Raw genomic sequence first — 27,927 nt, 5'->3', positions numbered from 1 at the left:
AATTTTTGTACAGTGATTAATCGTAAAATGAATTGTGTTTGCTGAAGAAATTCTACAAGCATATCTGAAAACAGATATATTTGCTCCTTCAAACAAATTATACTGTATGGTTGTTGACTTAGGAGAGCTGAAAAAATTTCAGGGTGCCTTTCTAACCTGAAGTTTTAGAAGATTCCTGCTTAATAACATTATACTCCCTTAATCTGATATTCAAATTGAACTCTATGAAGGAGACAGCAGGTTCTTTCGGTTTGACGCACGTATACTTGCCATTCAGGACGAGTAGCCTCTGTGTCAACAATAGTGCCAACAGGTGGGTTTTGCAGACTTCTGTTTGCCTCTGTGAAGAATCGAGGAATGCATTTCTTCCTGACCACAATCACTGACACTTTGGGACTTGAAACAAAGAACAAATACAAAGTAGCTATAATAAATGATTTCATATTACCTCTTTCCTAGTTATAAAAGGACTAAGAATAGAAACAGGCAGATGGCTTGAATTATGTTGCCATATCCCATTCAGAATGTTCTACTTGTCTTTTTATAAAGCATATAAACAATAGGTTATATTTGAGACCTGAAAGAACACATCAAGTTACATGATAGTGTCTGTAAGTCCTCAGTCTCTTTGGAAATCAGCAATGTCAGCCAGAATTTTATGTTTTCAGATATATTCTATAGGAAATGACATAATAGATACAAGTGCATTGAATTTGCTTTGATTTCTCCAACATGGAAGGGCGGGGGGGGGAGAGAAGAAATTCTAGTTACCTGTAATTAGTAGTTAATTCTGTGAGGACACTAAGTAGTTGGGGGACCTCATAATCCACCACCATCTTCAGCTGGCCATCTGCAACACCATCACGGTATACTATGATGCGCGCAGGCAACTCACAATTATACTTGTGCCACTTGCTGATAGCGCCTATATTACATACCGCATGAGTAAGGAGAGAGTGATCAGGGTTTATTTCTTTTCAACTTAATTTAATATTAATATTCTTGTTTTCTTTTGTAACAATATGCAATCATTTTGTTTTGATTTTCATAGAATATTGTGTCATAAAAATAGTACTAGCCCTGGCTCTAGAGGTAATAAATCTCCTCTCTGCTAAAATGTGTACTGTACTGTATGTACTATTAATAGTAACAGCAAGTTCTCTGATGCATTTTTCTTTCACTTGAATATTTTTAATGCATTAATATACAACATATTATTTTATGAAACTTATAGTACAAATTCATTCCTGGTGTTAATGACTCAAATAAATTGATTATATCTTTTTATTGTGATTTCCTGTATTTTATATACAGTTGGCTCCATCAAATGTTCATGGTTTACCAAAAGCTAAACACAGTTTTTATCTATTCCAAGTACCAAAGAAAACTACACATGCTTGTATTTAAGATTCTGTAAATACAAACTACCTAATGCAGAACACTATATATTTCTGTGTATATAATAAACATATACTACAAACACACATCCATCTTAGATCTATTTAAAACTGGGCACAATTTATAATTAGGGCTGTCAATTAACTGCAGTTAACTACGCGATTAACGCAAAAAATGAATCGTGATTAATCAGTTTTAATTGCACTGTTAAACAATACCAATTGAAATGTATTAAATAGTTTGGATGTTTTTATACATTTTCAAATATATTGATTTCAATTACAATACAGACTACAAAGTCTACAGTGCTCATTTTATATTATTATTTTTTATTACAAACATTTGCACTGTAAAAAAGATAAACAAAAGCATAGATGCCGACTCCATGGGTGCTCCGGGGCTGGAGTACCCATGGGGAAAATATTGTGGATTCTTAGGACCCACTGGTAGCCCCCCTATCAGCTCCTCCCCATCCCCCAGTGCCTCCTGCCCGCTGATGGGTCCCGTGGATCAGCACCTCCCGCTCCCTCCCCGCGCCTCCTGCCCGCTGTTTCGTGGCATGCAGGAGGCTAGGGAGGTGCAGGGGGGGAGGAGAGAGTAGCAAGGACATGGCGCGCTCGGGGGAAGGAAGAGGCAGAGCGGGGTCAGGAAAAGGTGGGGCAGGGATGGGGCCTTGGGGGAAGAGGTGGAGTGGGGGCAGGGACTTGAGCAGAGCCAGGAGTCAAGCATCCCCCAGGACTTTGGAAAGTCGACGCCTGTGAACAAAAGAAATAGTATTTTTCAATTCACCTCATACAAGTACTGTAGTGCAATCTCTTTATCGTGAAAGTACAACTTACAAATGTAGATTTTTTTTGTTATTTAACTGCACTCAAAAACTAAACAATGTAAAACTTCAGATCCTACAAGTCCACATAGTCCTACTTCTTATTCAGCTGATCGCTAAGACAAACAAGTTTGTTTACATTTACGGGAGATAATGCTGCCCACTTCTTATTTACAATGTCACCTGAAAGTGAGAACAGGTGTTCGCTTGGCACTTTTGTAGCCGGAATTGCAAGGTTTTTGTGCCAGATATGCTAAATATTCGTATGCCCCTTCATGCTTCGACCACCGTTCCAGAGGACATGCTTCCATGCTGATGACGTTCGTTAGAAAAATAATGCATTGATTAAATTTGTGACTGAACTCCTTGGGTGAGAATTGTATGTCCCCTGCTCTGTGGTTTTACCCACATTCTGCCATATAGTTCATGTTATGGCAGTCTCGGATGATGACCCAGCACATGTTGTTCATTTTAAGAACACTTTCACTGCTTTGACAAAACGCAAAGATACCAATGTGAGATTTCTAACAATAGCTTCAGCACTCAACCCAAGGTTTAAGAATCTCAAGTGCCTTCCAAAATCTGAGAGGGATGAAATGTGGAACATGCTTTGAGAAGTCTTAAAAGAGCAGCACTCCCATGTGGAAACTATAGAACCTGAACCACCAAAAAAGAAAATCAACTTTCTGCTGATGGCATCTGACTCAGATGATGAAAATGAACATGTAACGGTATGCACTGCTTTGGATCGTTATCAAGCAGAACCCGTCATCAGCATGGATGCATATCCTCTGGAATGGTGGTTGAAACATGAAGGGACATACGAATCTTTAGCGCATCTAGCACGTAAATATCTTGCGACATCAGCTACAACAGTGCAATGCGAATGCCTGTTCTCTTTCAGGTAACACTGAAAACAAGAAGCAGGCAGCATTATCTCCCGCAAATGTAAACAAACTTGTTTGTCTGAGTGATTGGTTGAACAAGAAGTAGGACTAAGTGGACTTGTCGGCTCTAAAGTTCTACATAGTTTTATTTTTGAATGCAGTTTTTTGGTACATAATTCTACATTTGTAAGTTCAACTTTCATGATAAACAGATTGCACTACAGTACTTGTATTAGGTGAATTGAAAAGAACTGTTTTTAGCAGTGCAAATATTTGTATTCTGTGTTGTAATTGAAATCAATATATTTGAAAATGTAGAAAACATCCAAAAATATTTAAATAACTGGTATTCTATTATTATTAACAACGCAATTAATCGAGATTAATTTTTTTTATCACTTGATAGCTCTATTTATAATATACTTGAAATATGCAAATTATGGGCCAAAGCCTACCACAGTAAATGGAAACATTCCCACTGATGTTAATGCACTTTGGATCAGGATATAAGTCTCCAGAGGCCAAAATCAAAGATGCAAGTTGCACACTGGAAATGGGTGTATATACTGTAAATAAACTGATGTAATTTACATGATGAAGAGTTGGACAAAAGTCACATATCTGAATTTGGATCTTTTTCTTTGCATCTGCTAGGCACCAATTCCTTAACTCAAAATAAAACAGAGTCCTGTGCTGGAATGGCAGAGAGTGAGATTTCCCTCCTCCTGTACCTGACCCCAGCCATCCCAAAAATAGAGCAGCAGCATCAGAACAAGGAGCAGGGTGATCCAAGCCAGCCTGAAGACCAATAGCAGCGGGCTCCTTGCCTGTTACTGCTACAGAGGGCTCTTCTATGGGGAAAGGGGGCGGGGGACGTGAGGAGCAAAGATTCTGCTAGACATTCTCCCACTGAGCACGTGTGGGCCTCTGCTTTTTATAGGAAGTGGTGTGGAAGCCCCACCAAGGCCCATCACTCCTAGGAGTGATGGCTGGACGCTGGCAGCCTTAGCACTGGTGACAGGCAGACTCATCATCTGCCCCTCTTAAAGTGATAGCAACATTGGAACCATCTCTCTGAAGACTTATACTACATCTACACTGCAGGCTTCTTTCGGCAGTGTGTAGCGTACATACTCAGCCTCCCAGCACAGATATAAACAGCAGTGTTGATGGTGAGACATGGCTTAGGCAAGTAAATATACATCTTGGGGGGGGGGGGTTGGCTATGTAACCAAGCACATACCCTACATGGCTCTGCTCGCCCAAGCCATGCCTCCCTGTCTATACTGCTATTTTTAGCCATCTACTGACCCAGTGCCTGAGCCTTTCCCTGCTGCAGGAAAAGACGCTGGTTGGGGAGCTACTGACGCCTTTTGGCAATGCCAGAGCATTTTACTGAGTTGACACATACTGCAGCGTGAAGCTACTCATACCCTGCATGCTGCCAAAAGTGGTGCATAGTGTAGACGTAAGCCTTGGGAAGAGCACACTTGCTTCTTGGGAGGTTTTCTTCACAACCACAAGAGCTAGAAAAGGGGTTGGGGTGTTTTTTTGTTTTGTTTTTTGGTAGAGTTTAGATTCTACAGATGTTGAAGAAGTAGAAGAGAGTCCTAATCATGCTGGATGAGTGACATTTTCAAGGTCTCTTACTATATATTGCCATGTAATTTTGATTATATATTTAGATAGGCTCACCTGGTGAGCCTTACTCTTTACAAATGCATAATAAGTCAACGTTCCTGCCCCAAGGAGCTTACAAAGTGAGGACATGGGAGTAGTACTCCGTATAGTGAATAAGGACTATTCCTGTGACTAAGGATTTACAAGTTAAAGCCCTAACTTATTATTAAAAGAACCAATGAAAGAATATAAGAATTTACAAAATACAGAGTAATTGGTGTAATAATGTTGTGCATCTGGTTTTAAAACTAGTCTGGGTAGCCAATTTCTGTAATAATAATTTTTTCTATAATACTACAGGTTCTGTTGCATTGTGAAATTCATTTACACAGGAGATTAGAATGTAATGCAAACAATACATTGAGAAATAGCCAATAATCAACCTATAAACTGTATTGCTCTAACTTTAAAAGATACATGACATTATACCTTTCATGCAGACTTTTAAACAATCTGCGATATCAGTCGCTGTATTCCGAAGGATGCAGCGAGAGAACCACCTAAAAATAAGTAGTAAGTTACTAGGCAACCACTACAATTGTGTTCTTCTGAGTTCTGCATTACTTTAACACCAAGTTTCCTTTACTATTGGCTGCGCTTCTCATAAATCATACAGCCATCACCTGAAACTAGCAATAAAGGGAGGACTCTTTAAAGTAGGGATAGTTTAGGAGAATATGAAATCTAGATCCTGAGCAATGCAGTAGAACAGGTCAGACCTGCCTTATTCCCCAGGATTTATGAGCTACATTTTTCAAACTTGATGTCTAGTTAGCTCACACTGACTCCATTGGTAGATTAAGTGTTCAACAGCTCTGAAAATTAGCTAGTTGGTATCTAAAGTTGGCCACCCAAAACACTGAGGAATCTGAAGTTAGAGGCCACTTTTGAAAACTTGAGTTTCAACCTCTTGTTTTTCTTTCTTCTCTGTAAAATGCTTACATCTCTAACTGGGGTGTTGTAAGATGAATAGACTATATTTGTGAGGCACTTTCAGATTCTCGATGGAAGGTTCTATGTAAATGCTAATTATTATTATAATATGCAGAAGGGGGGGTACACCAAAGAACTGGACTGAACATATATGAAGGGAACATTAACATCCATTCAGCACTGAGAAGTTGACCGACCATATCATGACAGCTTATAATGAACCCCATCAGGGCTGCCAACAAGTCTTTCCAGGTTCAGGATTGTGAAGACACTATCATGCACTAATAAAATAGCTGACTTTGGTTACATTGTTTGTTTAATTCTAGAGTTCTTCATAAATAATTCTGTGTGGTTTCAATGGTTTAAAAATACACCCTTACTGGATTACTGTAAAAAAATAGCTTTACTTTGAAAAAATTAAGTTTGTGTTGGTTGCTGAATATACCCCCAAACACGTAAACCATCACAATATTTAACTTTATACAGACTTCTGAATGCAAAGAAATTTCTTTTTCTAACACTGAATCTATATCACAACAGTGAAATTAAATTGCCACCATTCTATCTTCTGAAGAGTCTACAGACCGAATATTGTATTAACAAACACTTGCCCTGACACTGTATGAATTAAGGATTTGCAATGAATTCACTATCATTATACCAGGTCCAAACTCCAAAACTCATAAATAATAAACATTATTTTATATTTATATAGCACCTTTTATCCTAAAGCACTCCATTAAATACTATTCAAGTCATATACAGGAGTCACTTAATCTATCTTTGGGGAGAAAAAAGGCAGCTGTTTAATACTAAGACAGAAAGTGAAAAGAATACTATATCCAATTTAGTAGGCAGAATGTAATTACCTAATTCAGCAAAGACACCAGGGTTAACACCCATATTCTTGCAAAAAATGCCCTTGCCTTTCAATAATGCATGCTGCTGAATTTTACATCCTATCCAAAAAACAGCCCATTGATAGGCACGGACTCCGTGGGTGCTCCAGCCCTAGAGCACCCACGGAAAAAAAAATTAGTGGGTACTTAGCACCTACTGGCAGCCAGCACCCCCATCCCTCCCAGTGCCTTCTGCCCGCAGCGATCAGCTGTTCCACAGTGTGCAAGAGGTGCTGGGGGAGACAAGGGGAGGAGCGGGGCTGGGACGCGCTCGGGGCAGGGGGTGGAACTGGGTGGGAAGAGGCGGGGTGGGGCCTTTGCGGAAGGGGTGGATTGGGGGCCGGACCTGGGGCAAAGCAGGGGCAGGAAGAGGTGGGGCAGGGGCTTGGGTGGAGGGGTGAAGTGGAGGCGGGGCCTGGGGCTGAGCAGGGGTTGAGCACCCCAAGGGAAAGGAGGAAGCCAGCACCAGTGAGCACATCCAATGTGGGAGCAGAACCCAAGAGTCCCCCAGACCCATATGATACTCTTGATCCACATATACAACTACAATCAGTATTAACTGGAAGTGATGCCTAGTGACCAAGGGCATGATATTGTCTTTAACATGGAAGACACCTCAAATGGCTCATAACAGATGATCTTAAAAAGTATCATCTATTCTGTAATACTTAGGAACTGTTTGAGTGATGGATAGAATAAGGGCACAAACTTACTGCTGTTGAAGTTGATGGTAAAACATCTATGGCTGATGAGCATAGGCTCGTGTCTTAATGGCCATTTTTAAGACTTCTACAGTCTTTATGGATTTAAGAGTCATTTGAAGTTATTTCACATTTGTTTTAAACTCTCGTTTTCTTTGGTGTACTTAAGGGATTGCAAAGAAAAACACAAAATTATTGACTTTTAAAATAAATTATATTTAAACCATACTGGCTTGAAATTGTTGCGGTGATTTACTAAGTCTGACTGAGTATGAAGACGGATATTAAGTATGTATATATGTACAGAAGTGAATGAATGATAATGACACCATTCTGCTGACTATACACCATAATCCCCAAATATTTTTCAGTCACTGCTTCCCAAGATATAATCTCACATTTTATAAGTATGGTCTATGTTCTTTGTTGCTAGATATATGAACTTACATTTGGCTTTACTGTACTGACCTTACTGTATTAAAAGGCACACATTGATTGTGCCCTGCTTACCAAGTGATCCAGATCGCTATGTATCAGAGACCTGCCTTCCTCATTATTTACCGTTCCTCCTATCTGACACCTGAAAACTTTAATCAATAATAATTTTATGTTTTCTTCCAGGTCAGTGATAGTGCCTTCTGTCCAAAGAACTCAAAACAGAAAGTAAGCCCCCAGAGATAGGTAGGCATAATTATAGGACCCTTAGGAGTAGTAGTATAAAAGGCTTACCTTGTAATTTTTGAATTAGTGCTAGCCACAAATCCAACTACTGAACTTCCCTTGTTAAGGGCATCTTTATTGACATCAATACCTATCACCATGAGTGATTTTAGCTGTGAAATAAATTTAAATTGAGAATAATTTGGTGATGTAATGAATTATCAATTATATACAGTACTTCAAATATACTGATTTTCAAAGCTTTACCAAATCACTTTTTGAAACAGTTAAAATACATATGGCATAGAGCCACACAACAGAGCAAAGCTAGAGTATTGTCAGATGAGACTACGCTATTTTCAATAAAACCCTCAAATCCTCAAGTTTAATTTTGTTAAATAAAGACATTTTAAATTCTGTTTAGATGAAACACATTCACACCAATGCTAATGGATCACTTCAGACCTGATTTGCTAATTCTCTAAGGTCCTGACCTTGTACCCACATTCTACATAGATCATTTTACCATGCCATCGCAATGATATGCCAATGAGCATCAACATGACTAGAGTCTGTAAAACATGATCCTTTCTTTCTCCCTTTCGCTCACTGGGGAAAAACTGTTAAAGAATTAAAAAATATTTTATGTATGCCGCTATGCGTATTTATTATTGAAGGCCAGGTCATAGTGTGCTTTCCACTTGGGGGGAAAAAGTGATAAGACTTAAGATTCTGAGAAGGAACACTATCAACTTGGAATAACTGAATCAAATCTTTTTAATTAAATTAAAGTATCCGAAATAACCACTATTTAGGACATCTGTAGATGGGACTCAGGCTCTCTGTAATAGGTGGAAGCAAATAGTTCATACAGTACTACTGGTGAAATTTAACTGTGTGTTATGAAAATAAGATTGTGTTACTTAACTTTTTTCTACCTATGCAAACTATGAAAGTGAAGAATGTTTCATTCTAAAGTGGGATGGAAATCCCATCCTCATCCCCACAAAATGTTTGCAGTCTGATACCTATCTCACCTAATTAAATTACAAGAGGATTCAAATACAAGGACTGCAAAAGTACTGTAGATACTTGGGTTAGTGTACCTATTTTTACTGTTATTTATAATTATAGCAGGACCTCATTACGAGGCTCAGACTCATACAACACAAGAAGAAGTAGGGATACAGGGTGAAATTCACATATAGAGCACAACAGACATGGACTGCAGGGGAGTAATTCAGGGCAAAATTTGGTACATAGTTTACATGTTTATATCTTACTAAATAAACCATAGAAGGGAAGTGGAGTGATAGCAGAGAGGCATAAAGAATGAGCAGAGTTCTCTGGTTCATGATAAAAGATAAAAGAGAACATTATAAGGATATTGTCTAGCACTAATAGAGTTAAGCCCTGCTCATTCAGTAAGGAATCTTGACACCTTTTATGAAGGGAAATCAGAAGAAATGGAAGAATTTCAAAAGGAGCACAGGTGTCTCATGATGAAAGATCATACTAAATAAAACAAAATAGTCCATTTCCTCCACTTAGTTCTGGCAACTGAATTTCAGCATGCTGTCAAGCTGTTTTTATAATGACAAAGAAAATCAATGAATGAAGTAAATTTTCTTGTTAAAGTGAATGCTAGAGATTAAAGATGAAACAGAATTACCTGTTTCCCATTAAACATTAGATTGATAAAATATATATGAAATAAAGCAGAGTTCTGAATACTTTAAGAAATACAGAAGAACTCTGTTTATCTGAACCTCCATGTGGTGTGGAGCCCTGGGCAACTGCAACAAAAAGGTTGAGAAACACTGTTGTAGACAGTCCCTATAATGTTAAGGGTTAAAAGGAAAGAATGTAAAAATGATCAATACCTGTACTTGTTAAAAACTCACATTGGTTTTCATGTTAATAAATGAACAAAACATTCTTTGCAAGAACTAGGGGTTTGTATATTCTGTTAAGTAGATAAGAAGGGGGGGGGATATGTTTTAATGCTTTTCCGGGAGTGGTCAGCTAGTTTTAAAGCAACTCCGCATCTTAAAATAACAGATAGAAAGCTCTTTGCCCATTCTCCTGATTATCCAAATTTTGATTATCCAATCTGGTCCCGGTCCCAATTAGATCAGATAAACGGGGTTCCATTGTATTTTTAAAATGTGCAGGAGGCATCCCAAAATGATCAATTAAAAATCAGGAGGAGATGACAGAACTTGATATGGAATTAATTGCTTACTGAATCTCCTACTGATGAATGAAAACGTTATTCTGTAGTGTGATAATTTATTTTACTTTTTACCAAGTTTCTAAGAAATCACTATTCAATCTCACCTTTGGCCTTAAGTCTGAAGCCACAAGGTGTTGAAGGACATGCAAATACCATAAGTAACAATCAAATAACTGGCATTTTAACACTAGAATTTGTTATTTCCAGACAGGACCTGCTTGATATAAACTTTGGCCCGAATCGTGTTCTTTTTTCAGTCAGTGGAAATTTGGCCGCTGATTTCAATGGAAGCAAGTTTGGACCTCAAGAGTGATTGTACAGCCCTTACATCAGGGAGCTATTACTCACACAAGTAGATCCACAGAGGTCAAAAATATTATTAAGCCTCACTGCACTTCTGTGAGATACATAAAGATTATTATACCAGTGTTAAATATGGCTAATATGAGACATATGAGTTAAAACTGTTTGGGGGCAGAGCTGTCTTACTATGTTTGTACAGTGCCTTGCACAATGGGACCCAGATCCTACTTGGGGTCTTCAGGTATTATTTGTAATACCACTGCTACAGCTAATGATCCCCTGTTCTAACCAATAGAACATACATCTTCCCAGAACACGTCCTTTTTTGTTGGAAAGCTTTACATTTCTTTAAATTCTATTCTTTTAAATCTCATCACCACTGCAAAAATACTGTCAAACTAAATAGCCTATTGATATGATCACATGAAAATAAAGCTTATTTAAAGAATTTTAGAGGTTTTTTTCCCCATTGGTTGGGCCATTAGGGTCACAAATGCTTGATTTCCTGCCCAGAAATGTGGATCAAAGAAATGCTAAAGTTGGACATTTGTTTGTATACCTTCATAAAACATGGATATGTTTCACAAATACTGTACCTTGTAACAATTTTTATTGTAAACAAGAAGTGCTCAGATTTTTGAGTATGCACAGAGACATACTTTAATGTAAAAATGATTTTGATGGGATTAAATACACCAACATTTTGTGAAGTCATCAGATCAAGAGTAAGGATCCTGCATCATTAACACAGGGCCCAATCTGGGGCAATCATTCCTCAAGCTGAGGAGTGGTTTCTCGTATGAATTATTGTTGCTGAAGTATTCTGAGATCCTCAGATGAAAAATGGCAACAAAGCACAACTTATACCATGCTAAATCAATTCCAGCTAGAGCTAAGCATTTTTGACATACCAAAGACTAGTTAACATAAATGACTGAAGAAGTTTTGCTGTGATAAAAACAAACATTTTGAACAAATTACTTACAGGGATCTCTACTGCCCATAGCTCCCCTCCGAGTTTACAGATAATCTGCATTGCGATTTTCGTGGCGACACTCATCATCATACCCTGCTTGTTCAGAGTGCGTGCTAGTACACATTGGCTTGGGACAGGTCGGTCAAGGCTCAGGAACTTTTTAATCGAATCATAACAGTCCTTCTGATTGGAAGACAGTACACACATTACCTAAGTGGAAGAAGGGGAGAACAGTGGTCAGTGCTCTACTTCTGCAGATCTCTCCTTATACTTTGATACATTTCACCCTCTTAAAAGACATAAAATTTCCCCCACAAATCTGAAGAATTTATAAAGTCAGACTAACTTATTTTTCCTGCAGATCTCTTGCTCTTGTGAGTTCATGATTGGAAAACTAACATTGACAGATAAAGGCTTGTATACATTTTTTAAATGGACCACATTACACTTACTGGTTGATTAACTATAGGCCAAATCCAGCCACAACCAGTGTAAACTGAGGGAGCAGAGATATTGGCAGATGTGTTCCCTTCTCTAGGAATTCTGCCAAATGGGGGAGGGTGCCTGTGAGAGGAGTACTGGTTGCAGAATTCTGGTCACAAGGTTGCTGCAGCGCAGAGAAAGTGGCAGCCTTAACTGGAATCAACCTGTTACTGGTGGGGATTACTGACACTTGAGTGGCAATTGGTGGGCTAATAAAGTAATTGGCTTAGTAATGGGAGGATATATAATCAGGAGGAACAGGAAGGGGGGGGGAATCTTAGAGGGTGAGCTGGGTGAAGGAGAAAGCTGTTTGGAAGACTCCCCAGGCTATATACCTGTGCTACATCCTACCCTGTTAGGAAACAGAGGATTAAAGGTATATGAGGTGGAAAAAGTAACCATGTGTGTTTGTGACTGAAAGACCACAAAAACAGGCTAGAAGTGCTGCTCACTTGGTAACTGAAAAAGCATCCTCTGACAGTGCTGTTCTGGAAAGAAGCAGTGCATGTCCTGAGCTAGACATGCCTCCTAATTGGAAGGCATAACCTTTGGGGTTATGGTATATTATCTGCTGCTGTAGCCAGGCTGCTGATAGTATTCTCAGAGATATTCTGCTCTGCTGATTCCACAGGGAAAAGAGGCTCTCTATGCTTTCTCTCCTCTCCCCCCACCTTCCTTGCATATCAGAAGATTGGACTTAGCCCTATCAAAAGCATCACAAAGCATCGCTTAATGAACAAAAACTTGTACACACCAGCTGTACTTCAGGATTTACATGCTGTTGCACTGCTCGCAGGAATGCCATTGGGCTTTCTTGTACTTGTACTCTGAACAAAAACATATAAAGACATTTAAACATGCACTAACTTTGCAAATGTCAGTTCACTGCACATCTTTAGAAGCATTATGAACAGATTTTCCACAAAGGCTAAAAGGTTATTCATATTTGACTAGTTTGGAATTAATCAGTAACCAGTGACAAAGGATGTGTCTACCAAAACTAAGACTCAAAATTCCATCCATTGCCTGAAAGAGGCCGCATCTGTGTTGAGACTAGAGTTGGGCAAATCATTGATTTTTTGAGAGGCTGCTGATGGTTCATTATCCTACTTCACAGAATCTGACATGGAGGTGAAGAAAGTCAAAAGAGAGGCAATGCATATTTGTGGGATATAGGAGAACACAGGTTTTAGGACTAGCATCACTAGGGGGTGGGATAGCTCAGTGGTTTGAGCACTGGCCTGCTAAACCCAGGGTTGTGAGTTCAATCCTTGAGGGGGCCATTTAGGGAACTGGGGTAAAAATCTGTCTGGGGATTGGTCCTGCTTTGAGCAGGGGGTTGGACTAGATGACCTCCTGAGGTCCCTTCCAACCCTAATATTCTATGATTCTATGATCACAGTCAGCTCACTGAGAACATATGAAAGTAGCATGGTCACAGCAGTCTATGGTGCAGTCAAGGTGAAGGAAAAATGTGAATTAGTTATTTCCTTGTAAAAACAGGGGGTCTCACAGCTGCTTGAAGTGCACTTAACACCCTACAGAATCACTCATATCACAGGATCATCTTCCTGAAGGAATAACCCTGACAATGCCATATGAAGTCTAACCGCCCTTCAGTTTCACTCTCAAGAGATGCTCAGTTTTTGCATATGTAACTCCCACTATCTATAGGAGTTAAATATGTATATATCAAAGGAACAAGATAAGTGAATATAAAATCATTGAGGAAACAGATCTGAACACATTACACATCACCATCCACAGGAAAGACTTTGGAATCTGTCCATAGCTGGCCAGCTAAGAATTTTCCCAGTGGTATGGACCTCATAACTAGAAACAAACTGACATGGCTGGCTTTTATGCTGGCCCATTTCCTGGCCTAGGAGGCCACGCCAAGGAGTGGGAGAGGGCAGGTTTAGGGGCATGGCCAGAGCATGGGTATACTCAGGCCATTCTCAACTGTTGAAGGATCCCCCGGAGACTCCTGCCAGCTGGCTTAGGTTAAAATAGTCCCTACACTGCTCTAACCTAAGGTAGGTGACAACTGCACAAGGCAGAAGATCAGGGAGCTGTACATGGCTCCAACAGACCCATACTCTCGAGCCAAGTAGACATAGGAGAGAATCTGGCCCAAAGTTACTACAGAATATAAAGTATTAATATTTAATTTATCAGGATGGTAGTTTAATGAGAATCCGAAAAGGTTACTTTCCTTCAAAATGCAGATTTAGTAAATTAAGCAATAACTTGGTATATAGTGTAAGATATGTCTGTTGAAAGCTGCTTACATTAAAATGCAACTTTTTATAAAGCTAAGTTTGCATTAGATACCTTAAAATATGTAGGAAAGGCTCCTCTGGCCTAAGTCAAGTCTTGCAGTTTATTGTCCTTGAATACTTATATTCTGCTTTCCTAAATCACTTGTGTAGTTTCAAATGGATATATGGTATTCCTCTACCCTAAGGCTTCGTTACATAATGTTGCTGCAAGTTGTTAAATAGCTGGTCTACTATATGTCCCAGAAGTGACTGTTTCCAGTAGTGGCTGAGATATTCCACCCTCTTTTTTTTTTAAATTTCATTTCACCTATTAGAATCTATATTCCATTGTGCCTACTTGCATACATAATTATTTATACATACTACTTATTTACTATTGTTATTATTCAACATTTATATTGTGGTAGTGCCAAGAGACCAGATTGGAGCTAGGTAGTGTGCAAACATACAGAAAATGAAAATACCTGCCCCAAAGAGCTAAAAATCAAAAGACAGTAAGTAGATGAGAAACAAGCAAGCTTGGATGGGAAAGAGAGAGCAACAAATGTAACAGGATGTGTCTCAATCCTTGCCAATCAGGTGCAGTAACCACAACTCACTATATGCCTAGCCATGATATGGTTGCAGTTTAGTATAAGCATAATGGAAGAAGTGAGTTTGAAGAAGGATTTGGAGGACAAGGTGGTGGCTTTACAGATTTTGACTGGGAACTTTTATGTGCATGGGGGACAGCATAAGAAAGAGCAGTGGTTCTTGAGAGAGAAGTGGGTAAGCAGGTGATTGAGGCTGCCATAATTCATTTGTTAATTTTGTGAAGGACTTTGGAATATTGCCGGTTGAATGAGCTACATAAATGCAAGTTATACCTCTACCCCGATATAACGCAACCTGATATAACACGGGTTTGCATACAACGCGGTAAAGCTCTGACACGCTGCTCTGAGCAGCGTGTTAAGGGTGCCGGGCCGGGGCCGAGGGGTTGGATAAGGGGCAGAGGGTCTCGGGGGTGGTCAGGGGCTCCCCCCCGCAGGGACTAGGAGGCAGGAGCTGTGGGGGGGGACAATTTTGGGGCCCTGCAGTCCCAGAGTGGCCCGGGGGATTAGCGGGGGGCCAGGAGCAGCCCACTCCGCTTCCCTCGCCCCGGCCCCAGCCATGTCGCTCGGGGGAGGGGGCTTAGGGAAAGGGATCCTCCCCGCACTCACCAGCAGTGGCGGAAGCGGAGCAGCCCGGCCCCAGCCCGCTCCACTCTGCCAGCTCTGAGCTGCGGTGCTCCGCTTCCCGCCGCAGGTGAGTGTGGGACCTTTCCCCAACCCCCCCAGTGACATAGCTGGGGCCGGGGCAAGGAAAGCGGAGCGGGCTGGGGCCACGTCGCTCCGCTTCCCGCTGCTGCCAGTGAGTGCCTGTCAGGGTGCGGGGGGGAGGTGGATGGGGTCGGAGCAGTCAGGGAGCAGGGGGGTTGGGTAGGGGGTAGGGTCCTGGGGGTGATTAGGGACAGGGGTCTCTGGAGGGGGCAGTCAGGTAACAAGGAACGGGGGGGGGCCAAAGCAAGTTCGATATAACGCGGTCTCACCTATAACACAGTGAGATTTTTTGTCTCCCGAGGACTGCGTTATATCAGGGTAGAGGTGTATTATTATTGGTAGTAATAATGCATAGGACTGATGGATGAAAGAAAAGCAAATATAGGTTAGTCCTCTGAGAAATCTCACATTCTGGGATATTCAATGTGAAATCCCATGGGACCTCCCACTCTTTTCAGACAATTCAAAAGGTTCTCAGCTAGTTCTCCATTTCTGTTACTGCACAACATTAACCAGTTCTCCAGAGGCTGCACTCCAATTATCTTCATATTACGCATATCCTTTGACCAGTCACCAGCACTCATTGGCAGACACTGCCAAAGGAAAAAAACAATAAATTAACAATTAAAGAAAAATATCATGTCAGAAGACGATTCTTCATAGACAAACAGTCTTCAGCAGAAAATATTTTTGTTGAGCATCCTTACATTGTTATACCTAGCTCAAGGGGTAATTCAGTAGCCCTCTTCAAAGACAGGCTGTAGTAGTTTACAGTGGGAACAGAATTCTTTTAAGGGTCTGATCTGGCACTTGGAACAAATGTCAGGACTTATTTCTATGCACTGGGAAAATCTTACTAAATGAAGTATGCATTCACCCTACTCCACTGATCATACCTAAAAACAACTGCCAAATATGTTTCAGTATCTGGCTGTGAGATGGTTCTACAAGCAAGTGAGCTGATACAAAAAGTACCATATGCAGGTATTAAGTTAACAAACACCACCATCCGGGGTCCCAAGAGGCTGTCGACTTGACAGCCTGTCTCAACTAGCTTTGAGGCTTGATCATGCAAGCTTCTGAGCATCTTTAACTCCTACTGATTTCAGAGGGAGTTTAGGGCATTCTGCATCTACTGGATCAAGCCACAAAGCTGTTTTTAAAATCATTTCTTACAAAACAGATGTCCCATATCTGGCTCAGCACCCTCATATTAAAGGTGCTGGTGGTTGCTGAGCATGTCAATGATGGCTAACTGACCTATGCAGACATTTTTTTTTCTATAGCTAAGGAAACTATTCACACAAGGGTGAATTGTGGTAAATTCTCAGCTACAAAGTGTAAAGTAGCAAGTACCAATTTCCTAGACTCAATCCAGACTGCTGGGATGAATTTCTGTATTCCAAAGGCGGGGGTGCATAGAGTATGGCCTGAGGGCTCAATGTGGTCTACAGCCACCTAAATTACAGCCCCAACCTGACTCTCGTAACTATCGGGTAATGATAAAACCGAGTTTTCTAATAGCAGGCTTTCCCTCAGTAAGTTTCCCAGCCTTAGATATATTGGCACCTTTAAACAACAGTTACTGGGCACACTGGGAGTGCCTAGAGAGACATTCACATATGGAATTTAAAGTGAAAGTTTCTGTACTCACTGTCTGCTCCTGCATTAGGATTTTTTCAGTTGGGACAACACGGCCTGTCAGGGAAACTTGGCACCCAAGCTGCAGCTCCCACATCTCCAACTCTAAACGAGCCTCTTTGATTCTGTAAGAAGATTTTTGTTGATCTTATGGACAAGAATAAAAAAAAAGGAAGAAAAAGCCCACCAGCACCGAAAATCCCAGTGAAGAGTCAGTCAGTATAGTAGCAAACAAATTTTCAAAGGATCTGTTTCTATTTCCATTTTAATTTCTATCACACAGGAAAAAATACCAGCTATTCCATTAGAATAAAATTAATGTAATATGGGTGCTCTATACATGATCATTTCTAAAGGTTTCAGAACTTCTGAATAAAGGAAAAAACTAAACACCACCAGTAATCAATGTCAGCTAGTTAAACTAGTGGGCCTGAGTACTTCATTATGTTTAAGTATGTAGAATACACTAAGTTGTCTAGATTTTATCCAGCCTAGTGCACTGTAAATATAAAACCATCAACAGCTAACTAAGAATTATGGTACTTTAACTCCATCTAGGGGATCTACTCATATCATAAATCATAAGAGTAAGTGTATGTATTTGCTAAAACTCTAATACTGAATTCAAAGCTGCTTGTTCATTTTAAATAAAGTAATGCATTATTTCAAGTACAAGACCTGTACTTTTCTCTCCTTAACTCTCTCCCTCACAACTGTCAAGCCCTTCTATTCTTGTGTCCCATTACAGCTCTCTCATTCTCCTCTTTTCTTCAATGTATCACTCCAGCACTTAGGCCTTGCTGCCACTCACCTTCATCTCCCCCAACTGTCCACACTAGTCAATATATTACATTGATAATACACAGTTTAAGTATATAAATACAATGGAGCCCATTTAAACAAATATCTTTTAAAGGATTAGACTGGCTAAAAGGCAGTCAAAACAAAGTAATACACTATTTTTAAAAAATAGTTGGTAAAGCAATAAAACTGATTAAAATAATTGCCACTGCATAAAAAAGGTAGAATGAGCTAATGTGCTAGTACAATAAGAGCGGTTATATATATAGTCAGGTATACAGAAATAATTATAGCATTAAGTATCAGAGCCCATCTGTTCTACCAGCATCAGTCCACTCCAGTGAGTACTGTACAAACCTAGTAAAAGTATTCAATGATGGAGGTAGAATGTTCACTCTTCCATCCTATTCCATTATTTACAAATAAAATATTTATAGGTGTGTGTGTGTATAACTTACACCTTAATTTAATGGCCAAACATTTTTTAAATGGGCTTAGAATACACCCCCAACATATCTATGCACTGATGCAAGTATCTGATTGCACATAGAGTATTTTAAAGGTCTGGTGCTGCACCGATGGAAGTCAATGGCAACGCTTCCAATGACTTTCATGGGTGCAGGATTGAGCCCTAAATGAAGAAACTACCAGTAATGTAAACTGAGCTAATATCCTCCAAATAATTAATAGTCATTATAGCTACTCAGCTATTAACCTTACTTTCCCAGAAAGCTAAACTAGTGATGCATTCTCTTATTTTTGATCCCATCTATACTACAGAAAAATCAACTAGGCTGGGGGCCCATTTACAACATAGTTGTCCCCGACACAGTTAAAATCATAGAATCATAGAATATCAGGGTTGGAAGGGGCCTCAGGAGGTCATCTACTCCAACCCCCTGCTCAAAGCAGGACCAATCCCCAACTAAATCATCCCAGCCAGGGCTTTGTCAAGCCTGACCTTAAAAACCTCTAAGGAAGGAGATTCCACCACCTCCCTAGGTAATCCATTCCAGTGCTTCACCACCCTCCTAGTGAAAACATTTTTCCTAATATCCAACCTAAACCTCCCCCACTGCAACTTGAGACCATTACTCCTTGTTCTGTCATCTGGTACCACTGAAAACAGTCTAGATCCTTCCTCTATGGAACCCTCTTTCAGGTAGTTGAAAGCAGCTATCAAATCACCCATTCTTCTCTTCTGCAGACTAAACAATCCCAGTTCCCTCAGCCTCTCCTCATAAATCATGTGCTCCAGCCCCCTAATCATTTTTGTTGCCCTCCGCTGGACTTTTTCCAATTTTTCCACATCCTTCTTGTAGTGTGGGACCCAAAACTGGACGCAGTACTCCAGTTGAGGCCTCACCAATGTCGAATAGAGGGGAATGATCATGTCCCTCGATCTGCTGGAAATGCCCCTTCTTATACAGCCCAAAATGCCGTTAGCCTTTTTGGAAACAAGGGCACACTGTTGACTCATATCCAGCTTCTTGTCCACTGTAACCCTAGGTCCTTTTCTGCAGAACTGCTGCCTAGCCATTCGGTCCCTAGTCTGTAGCAATACATGGGATTCTTCCATGCTAAGTGCAGGACTCTGCACTTGTCCTTGTTGAACCACATCAGATTTCTTTTGGCCCAATCCTCTAATTTGTCTAGGTCCCTCTGTATCCTATCCCTACCCTCCAGCGTATCTACCACTCCTCCCAGTTTAGTGTCATCTGCAAACTTGCTGAGGGTGACAGCAATGTGCTCCAAATTATAGTGTAAAGAACAGCAAATCATATTTTAACTGTGTCCCAAAATCTTTCTACAGTCCTTACAAGCTTGAAACCAGGCTGTCACATGATTTTAGGTACACAGCTTTTTTTTGTAGTAGCAGCAAGTGTTTTGGTAATCCATTCCTCCTCTTCTACATCTGTGCTACGATGACGAATCATAGAATGAGATGGCATGGCATTTTAGCAGAACAGGTAACTACAGACTGTCAAAAGATCACACAACTCATTTCACTTAACATCTCAGGCAGAAGTCTAATTTTGGTCCTAAAGGTGGGTTTTGTTATATTAAATTACCTCTGAATGTTGTCAACAAGCCGAGACAGCCTTTGCTGTCTTTGCTCAGGATTCAGATGCATTTCTTGAGCCAGATCCTTCATCAGACGGAAGTCAGAAATTGCCCGGCTGGTCAAACCTAATAATGATAATGAATATGTCAGAAAGCATCCCCCCCCCGCCCCCCAAAAAAATCCAGAAAAAGGATAGCATCAGCACTGATCTTGAGTATTTATGTGTTGATACCAGGCCTATCATCATGGTATCTGATGCTATATTATTACTTAACAGATATATTGTGGTGTCCCCTACTGGCTTCAACCTGATTGCGATTCTTTATGCTAGGTACTGTATAAACACAGAAAATTGACAATCCCTGCCCCAAAAAACTTACGATCTAAAACAAGAAGATTGGGATAAGGGAAGAGGAGGTGAGATAAAAATAGAAGGATGTGTGCAATTCTTAGTTGGGAGCTTCCCTAGCTATTAACATTTAACCTCCCTAGCTATTAATATTTAATTCCTCATAAAAAAAGCATCCTTTGGTTTAGCAGACAGCCATTTTGCCACTGTGCAAACTTCCCACTAGTAGGGAATTGGATGCAAGACTGAGGACTGGTCTTCACTACAGGGAGATTGAAGCTGTTGCAATCGATGCAGCAGAGGTCCATTTAAGTGGATATAGTGAAGACCCGCTAAATCGACGGCAGAGCACTCTCCAGTCGACTCTGGTACTCCAGCTCCCAGAGAAGATTAAGGTCAGTCAACCAGACAGTGTCTCCCGTCGACACAGTGCAGCGAAGACACTGGGGTAAGTTGACCTAAGCTACGTTGACTCCAGCTACGTTATTCACGTAGCTGGAGCAGTGCAACTTAGGTCAACTTACCCCAGTAGTGAACACAAGCCCAAAGTTAAATGGTTCAAATTCCTGGTTGGACAGATGCCACCTATGGAGATCTTATCTTATGAGTTAAAAGATGACATCTGCTATCAATCTTGAAAGAATGCAGGTTATTCGTTTGGCATGCATGATGTTGAAGTTATTGCCAAAAAAGATGACATAAAAGTGGTTGCCCAATAAAGGGGAAAACACTAGATCAGGGGTCAGCAACCTTTCAGAAGTGGTGTGCCGAGTTTTCATTTATTCTCTGTAATTTAAGGTTTCACGTGCCAGTAATACATTTTAACGTTTTTAGAAGGTCTCTTTCTATAAGTCTATAATATATAACTAAACTATTGTTGTATGTAACGTAAATAAGGTTTTTAAAATGTTTAAGAAGCTTCATTTAAAATTAAATTAAAATGCAGGGCCCCCCAAATCAGTGGCCAGGACCCGGGCAGTGTGAGTGCCACTGAAAATCAGCTCGCGTGCCGCCTTCGGCACGCGTGCCATAGGTTGCCTACCCCTGCACTAGATGAAGTGTCCAAATTGATAATAGCTGTAACCCCTTCCACCAAAAACTGTAAATCTCAGGTCACTGCTGTAGTTTTTCTTTTAGATTTACATCAACATTTTGGTACATGTATTGTGCAGCCTTGAGTGTTTTCACAAGTTATCACTGAGACAGTGTAATCTATTTGAGGCATCCTTAATTTATACAAATATACACTCTTCAAAAAGTATTCCTGGTCTTCACAACCCTGGCCAGTGTCTTAGTATGGCTTCTTGTCAATTTCACATTGCATTCAATGGAGTTCCTCCAGATTTAAAGTGGTGTAACTGAAAGCAAAATTGGTCTGCTGTATATAGGGCTTTTGATTTGTTTCGAAGTGAGTATCAATCCAAAAAGCATATAATTTGCTGCTATGTTTCATACTGCTGCCAATTTGTGAACCTTAAATTGTGCCAGACCCATGCTCTTCTCTAGTCTGAAACTGACAAGGAGCAATGCTCAATATGCATTTAGTGTAGTTACCCCAGATTAAATCAGTGAGAGACGCCCATCTCCTAAAAGAAATAGCTGAGAAGTGAGAGGTTGCTTATTTCTGATCATTGCCTCATATGCAACATAAACAGAAATTTCTTTAGCAAAGAGGCTTATGCTGTTTATTCCATCTTCATAGCTCTGGATGCAATTTACAAATATCTTGTTTTAAGTGTATAATAGTTTGTAAGTAGACTGCAGGTAAAAGATGGTTACTAACTTTTCATAACCATTGTTCTTCAAGATGTGTTGTTCATGTCCATTCCATTCCAGGTGTTCGCGCACCGATGTGCACAGCTGCTGGAGATTTTTGCCTTAGTGGTATCTGTAGGGCCAGCTCTGGTGCCTCCAGGAGCCCTGTGCTCATGCGCTGGTATATGAGGTGCTGCCTGCCCTGCGCCCTCTCAGTTCTTGCTTGCTGTCAACTGCGACAGCAGGGAAGGAGGGCGAGTCATGGAATGGACATGAGCAACACATCTCAAAGAACAGCATTTACAAAAGGTTAGTAACCGTCCTTTCTTTTTCGAGTGCTTGCTCATGTCGATTCCATGTTAGGTGACTCACAAGCAGTATCCCTGGAGGTGGGCTCTGAGTTCACAGATGCGCTGTTTGCAACACTGCTCTGCCAAAGCTGACATCGTCCCGAGCCTGCTGTGTGATGTCATAATGGGATGCGAAGGCATGGACTGAAGACCAAGCAGCGGCTCTCCAGATGTCTTGAATCAGCACCTGTGTGAGGAAGGCTGATGATGAGGCTTGCACTTTGGTGGAGTGAGCGGTTACAATCGCTGGTAGTGACATCTTTTCTTGTTCATAACAGAACTTGATGCAGGTGGTTATCTACGAGAAAATTCTCTGAGGAGACCAGCAGACCTTTCAGACTGTCTGCCACTGCGACAAAGAGCTGTGTCGACTTACGGAAGGGTCTAGTTCTTTCGATGTAGAAGGCCAAGGCCCATCTAACATCCAGAGTATGCAACCTGCGCTCCTTGCTGGATTTGTGAGGTTTCGGAAAGAACACCAGTAGAAACGTGTCCTGATTATTGTGGAACTGTGACACCACCTTTGTTAAAAAGGCTGGGTGGAGCAGCAGCTGGACCTTGTCCTTGTATAACACCGTATATGGGGGTTCCAATTTCAGCGCTCTAATCTCGGAGACTCTCTGGGTTGAAGTAATTGCCACCAGGAAGGAGACCTTCCACAACAAGGAGCAGCAGAGAAGAAGAAGCTAATAGCTCGAACAGGGGGCCCATGGCCTTTGACAGCACCACATTCAGACCCCAAGGCAGGATAGGGTCACGAACTTGAAGGTAAAGCCTTTCTAGTCCCTTTAGGAACCTGATTGCCATATATCAAGGCTGGTTCCCCACTCTGGCACTTCGAGTGCAGAAGATGGGGGCCCGCAAGGATTTTAAAAATTAATACTTGCCACTCCAGGCTTGTATTAAACTCCCAAGGTTACAGCTTCTCCCTGACCTTGGCTTGGTAAATGCTGCCACCACCCAAATGCAAACCCCTTTTTCGGATTGCAGGAAGGCGCACTTGGGAATTCCTTCCTGTGGGGTACCCTCAAGGCCTTTCACCCTACCCCCCTCCAGGGAAGAGCTGAGAAAGAAAACAAAGGAAATTAGCTGCCACCAGCTAATTTAACAACGTATGCACAAACCTCTTAGGACACCAAAATCCAATCCTGTTCTTAAAAAAGGTAAGTTTTATTAAAAACAAAAAGAAAGAAAATACACCTGGAACTTAGGCTTTTGCTAGATTTTAAAAACGAATTCCAAAAATTAAGCAACCAAAATAGCTTTCTTGGGGGTTCAGCTTAAAGGTTACACACAAACAAAAGCATCTGGGGTTAGCACAGAAAAGAAAGAAACTTAATCGTGTCTTTCTAGACATTTCCTAATCTACTTACATGTTTGGGTAGTTCTAGGTATAATCTGATGATTTCCATACCTGGCAAAAAGCTTTTTACAGCATAGTCATAAGCCCTAACTTTGCTCTGTTCCCCTCTCTCCGGAGAACAACCACAGAACACAAAAGGAAAGCTTTTCCCCCTATTTTAAAAAGTTTTAGCCTTCCCGTTGGCTCTTTCGGTCAGGTGCCCACTCCCTTTTCTTTACCTCGGGGACTTTTTTAAGCCTTTACAGGTAAAGCAAGCAGCCACCAAGAGGGACTTTATAGCTAACTGGCTGGGTGGGTGTCCATAAAAGGGAGCTCTCCCCCCACTTCATTTATCACACCGTGTCATTACAGAAAACTGATTTCCCTTGGAACAGAGGGTAGAAGGTTGAGATGGCTGCCAGGTGAACTTTAATTAGTCCAAGGTAGTCCAAGATGGATTGTCGAAGATGGATTGTAATGAGGCCCGGGAAGGACAAAGGTTCCGGTCTGAGGCCCACTTTGTAAAGCGCTTCCATTTGGCTAGGTAGGTCACTCTGGTGGACGGCTTTGTGCTACCCATCAGAACTTGCTAAACTTGCGTTGAGCATGCTTGTTTCTCCACATTCAGCCACGCTGTCAGGCGCAGGGACGCTAGCTTTGGGTGCAACAGACAGCCATGGCTCTGTGAGAATAAGCCCGGCCAGACAGATCTCCTAGATCAGCACTTGCACCAGGAAGGCAACCAAGGCCGCCTGCGCCCTAATCAAGTGGGCCGTCACGATCGCCAGCAGGGCCACCTTTGCCAGCTCATAACAGTAACGGATGCAGGCCGTGATCCAAGACAAAATTCTTTGGGTAGACACTGGGCAACCCTTCATCCTGTCTGCGACAGCAACCAACAGCTGCGTTGACTTACAGAACGGCTTGGTCCTATCTATGTAGAAGGCCAGCACCTGTCAGACATCCAGGGTGTGTAGCCTGTGTTCCTCGTCCAACGCGTGAGGCTTTGGACAGAAGACCGGTAAGTACACATTCTGACCTGTATGAAACTGGGAGACGACCTTGGGCAGGAAGGCCGGGTGCAGATGCAGCTGGACCTTGACCTTGTAGAAGACTGTATAGGGTGGCTCCAAGGTGAGCGCCCTGATCTTGGACATCCTGCAGGCCGAAGTTATGGCGACCAAGAGAGAAGCAGGAGGGCGCACGAAGCCAGGGACTCAAAGGGAGGGCCCATGAGCCTTGACCACACAAGATCCAGGTCCCAAGGGGGGACCAGGTCCTCGACATGCAGGTAGAGGCACTCCAGACCTTTTAAGAACCGTGCCATCATAGGACGGGCGAAGATCGACCAACCTTGAAACGGAGGGTGGAATGCCGAGATGGCCACCAGGTGGATTCTAACCGAAGAGAGTGACAGGTCCTGGGTCTTGAGGTGCAGTAAATAGTCCAGGACGTGTTGCAGCGGGGCCTCCTCTGACCAAAGTTGTCAATCCGAGACCCAACACATGAACCGTTTCCACTTTGCCAGGTAGGTCGCCCTGGTGGAAAGCTTCCTGCTGTCCAACAAGACCTGTTGGACACCAACAGAGCATGCTCACTTGTCCAAATTCAGCCATGCAGTAGCCATGCTATCAGGTGCAGCAGTGCCAGGTTCAGATGCAGCAGGATGCCGTGGTTCTGGGCCAACAGATGCGTCCAAAGAGGCAGCTGCAGCGGGGCGGCTGTTGAAAGACTGAGCGACATGCTGAACCAGTGTTCGCAAGGCCACGTCGGGGCTATGAGGATGATGCTCGCCTTGTCCTGCTTCACTTTTATCAGGACCCTGTGAATTAGGGGCACTGGCGGGAAGGCATATATCAGCAATCCTGACCATGGAAGCAAGAAGGCGTCCGACAGGGATCCCTTGTCCCTGCCCTGCAGGGAATAGAACATGTTGCACTTTCTGTTCTGCCTGGAAGCAAGGCCCACCTGGGGACTCCCCCACCTGCCAGGTCCACCTGGGGACTCCCCGAGCTGCGGAAGATTAGGCTGAACACCTCTGGATGGAGCAACCATTTTTGGCGAGATGAGAAGGCTCTGCTGAGGCGATCTGCCATGATGTTCTTGACACCAGGCAAGTGGGCAGCCACCAGATGAATAGCATGCCGCACGCAGAAGTTCCAAAGGCTGAGGGCCTCCTGACAAAGGGCCAAAGACCTGGCCCTGCCCTACCTGTTGATGTAATACATTGCAGCAGTATTGTCCGTCAGGCCCTGCACTACCTTGCCTTTTAGGTGGGGCAAGAAGGCCTGGCAGGCCAGGTGAACTTCTCTGAGCTCCCTGACGTTGATATGGAGGGATTAGGTCGTCCCACAGCCAGCGGCCCTGGGTGCTGAGCTCCCCCAGATGGGCTCTGCATCCCAGAGCTGAGGCATCGGATATCACAGTCAGCAACGGGAACTCCCTGCAGCACCGCTCAGGGTTCTAGCCACTAGTTCAGGGATGAAAGGATGCGGTCCGGTACCCTGACTACCCGGTCCAGGGCGTGTCTGTTGGAAACTTAGACCAAGGCGAGCCACACCTGTAGGGGTCGTAGGTGGAGCCAAGATGCGTCCATATGATCCACTAGCTGTAGGCAGGTGTGGGCCGTAGAGAGCAGATAGTGCTTTAGATGGGAGATCAGGTCCGACGTGGCTGAAAGTGTGCTTCTGGTAGGAAGGCCCTGGATGGTGTGGAGTCTAAAACGGCTCCGATGAACTCTATGCACTGGACTGGCACTAATGTGGACTTTTCTATGTTTTTTAACAGGTCCAGGTTGCAGCAGGTGGAACGCACCAGATCGAGGCTGCTCCACACTCGATCTGGAGACCTGCCCTTGATGAGCCAGTCATCGAGGTACGGAAACAGGTGGACCCCACGATGCCTGAAGTAAGCTGCTGCTACCAATGCCATGCACTTTGTGAACACCGTGGTGGCCGAAGAGAGGCCAAAGGGAAGCACCATAAACTGGAAATGGCACGTTCCCACCACAAAACGGAGGAAGCGCCTGTGCTCCAGGAATATAGAAATATGGAAGTAAGCGTCCTTTAAGTCGAGAGCAGCGTACCAGTCTCCCAGCTCCAGGGATGGGATGATGGAGGCCAGGGAGACCATACAAAACTTCAACTTCTGGAGGGACTTGTTGAGGCAGCACAAGGCCAGGATGGGTCTGGCGCCCCCTTTGGCTTTTGGGATTAGGAAGTACCAGGAGTAGAACCCCTTTCCTTTCATGTCCCAAGGAACTTCCTCCACGGCCCCCAGATGCAGAAGGTTGTCAACTCCTCCTGAACGAGGAGTTGCTCGTCCAGAAGAGGGACGGGGAAGTGGAGGGGTGGGAAGGAGAGATGACCAAAACTTGCAAGGTATAGCCCCGAGCTATTATGTCCAGGACCCAACAGTACGACGTAATCCTCAACCAGGCTGAGTGGTAAGGAAAAAGGCGACTGAAGAAAGGTAGTGGATCCGGGGAATCCACTGAGGCGTCGCTCTCAACCGCGCCATCAAAACAGGCACTTCTGCCCTGTTGAAAGTTTAGCCTGGCTAGGCTGCGCAGATGAGCAGGAGGCAGAAGGACGGCGACGACTAAAGGCAGTGTCACTATCCCTTCTCCTGGCAGGTCTGGAACGCAGATGCCATGACCTTGGCGGCGGGGGCAGCCGGAATGAATTAAGCGCTGACTGCGGCGTGTGGATACTCAGGGAACAAGGGTTGCTTTAGTGTCCTTCACTCCATGCAGCCTCGCATCCGTCTGGTCAGAAAACAAACCGTTCCCATCAAAGGAAAGGTCCTGAATGGAGGTCTGCATCTCCTGGGAGAGTCCAGCTGTTTGAAGCCAGGAGCTGGGCCTCATCACCACCGCAGACACCACCACCCTTGCCACTGAGTCCGCTGCATCTCACGTCATTTGCAGGGCGCAGCAGGCCACCGATGTGCCCTCCTGCACAAGAGTGCCAAACTCCTGGGCCTGCTCCTGCAGGAGGGACTCCTTAAATTGAAGTATCAGAGGGGTAGCCGTGTTAGTCTGGATCTGTAAAAAGCAAC

The 27,927-nt window shown here is 42.7% G+C and overlaps 1 protein-coding gene across 1 annotated transcript in view; it reads right to left on the bottom strand.

Annotated features, from left to right (window-relative positions):
* The window catches only part of PIWIL4 (piwi like RNA-mediated gene silencing 4), a 57,719-nt gene that overhangs the window by 10,166 nt on the left and 19,626 nt on the right, over positions 1–27,927 (bottom strand). Inside the window, exons 11-19 of the mRNA XM_026651622.1 lie at positions 20,080–20,197; positions 17,220–17,331; positions 15,974–16,158; positions 12,737–12,809; positions 11,509–11,709; positions 8,054–8,157; positions 5,221–5,291; positions 772–925; positions 271–396 (exon numbers count right to left, since the gene is read on the bottom strand). Of these exons, the coding sequence (XP_026507407.1) occupies positions 271–396; positions 772–925; positions 5,221–5,291; positions 8,054–8,157; positions 11,509–11,709; positions 12,737–12,809; positions 15,974–16,158; positions 17,220–17,331; positions 20,080–20,197 (1,144 nt within the window). The remainder of the gene's footprint in view (positions 1–270; positions 397–771; positions 926–5,220; positions 5,292–8,053; positions 8,158–11,508; positions 11,710–12,736; positions 12,810–15,973; positions 16,159–17,219; positions 17,332–20,079; positions 20,198–27,927) is intronic.

Source organism: Terrapene carolina, unplaced genomic scaffold, assembly GCF_002925995.2.
Source record: "Terrapene carolina triunguis isolate 2854851 unplaced genomic scaffold, T_m_triunguis-2.0 Scaffold97, whole genome shotgun sequence".
Classification (NCBI taxonomy): Eukaryota; Metazoa; Chordata; order Testudines; family Emydidae; genus Terrapene; species Terrapene triunguis.
Note: the sequence above shows the minus strand (reverse complement) of the source record. Positions and strands in the feature narration are given on the sequence as shown.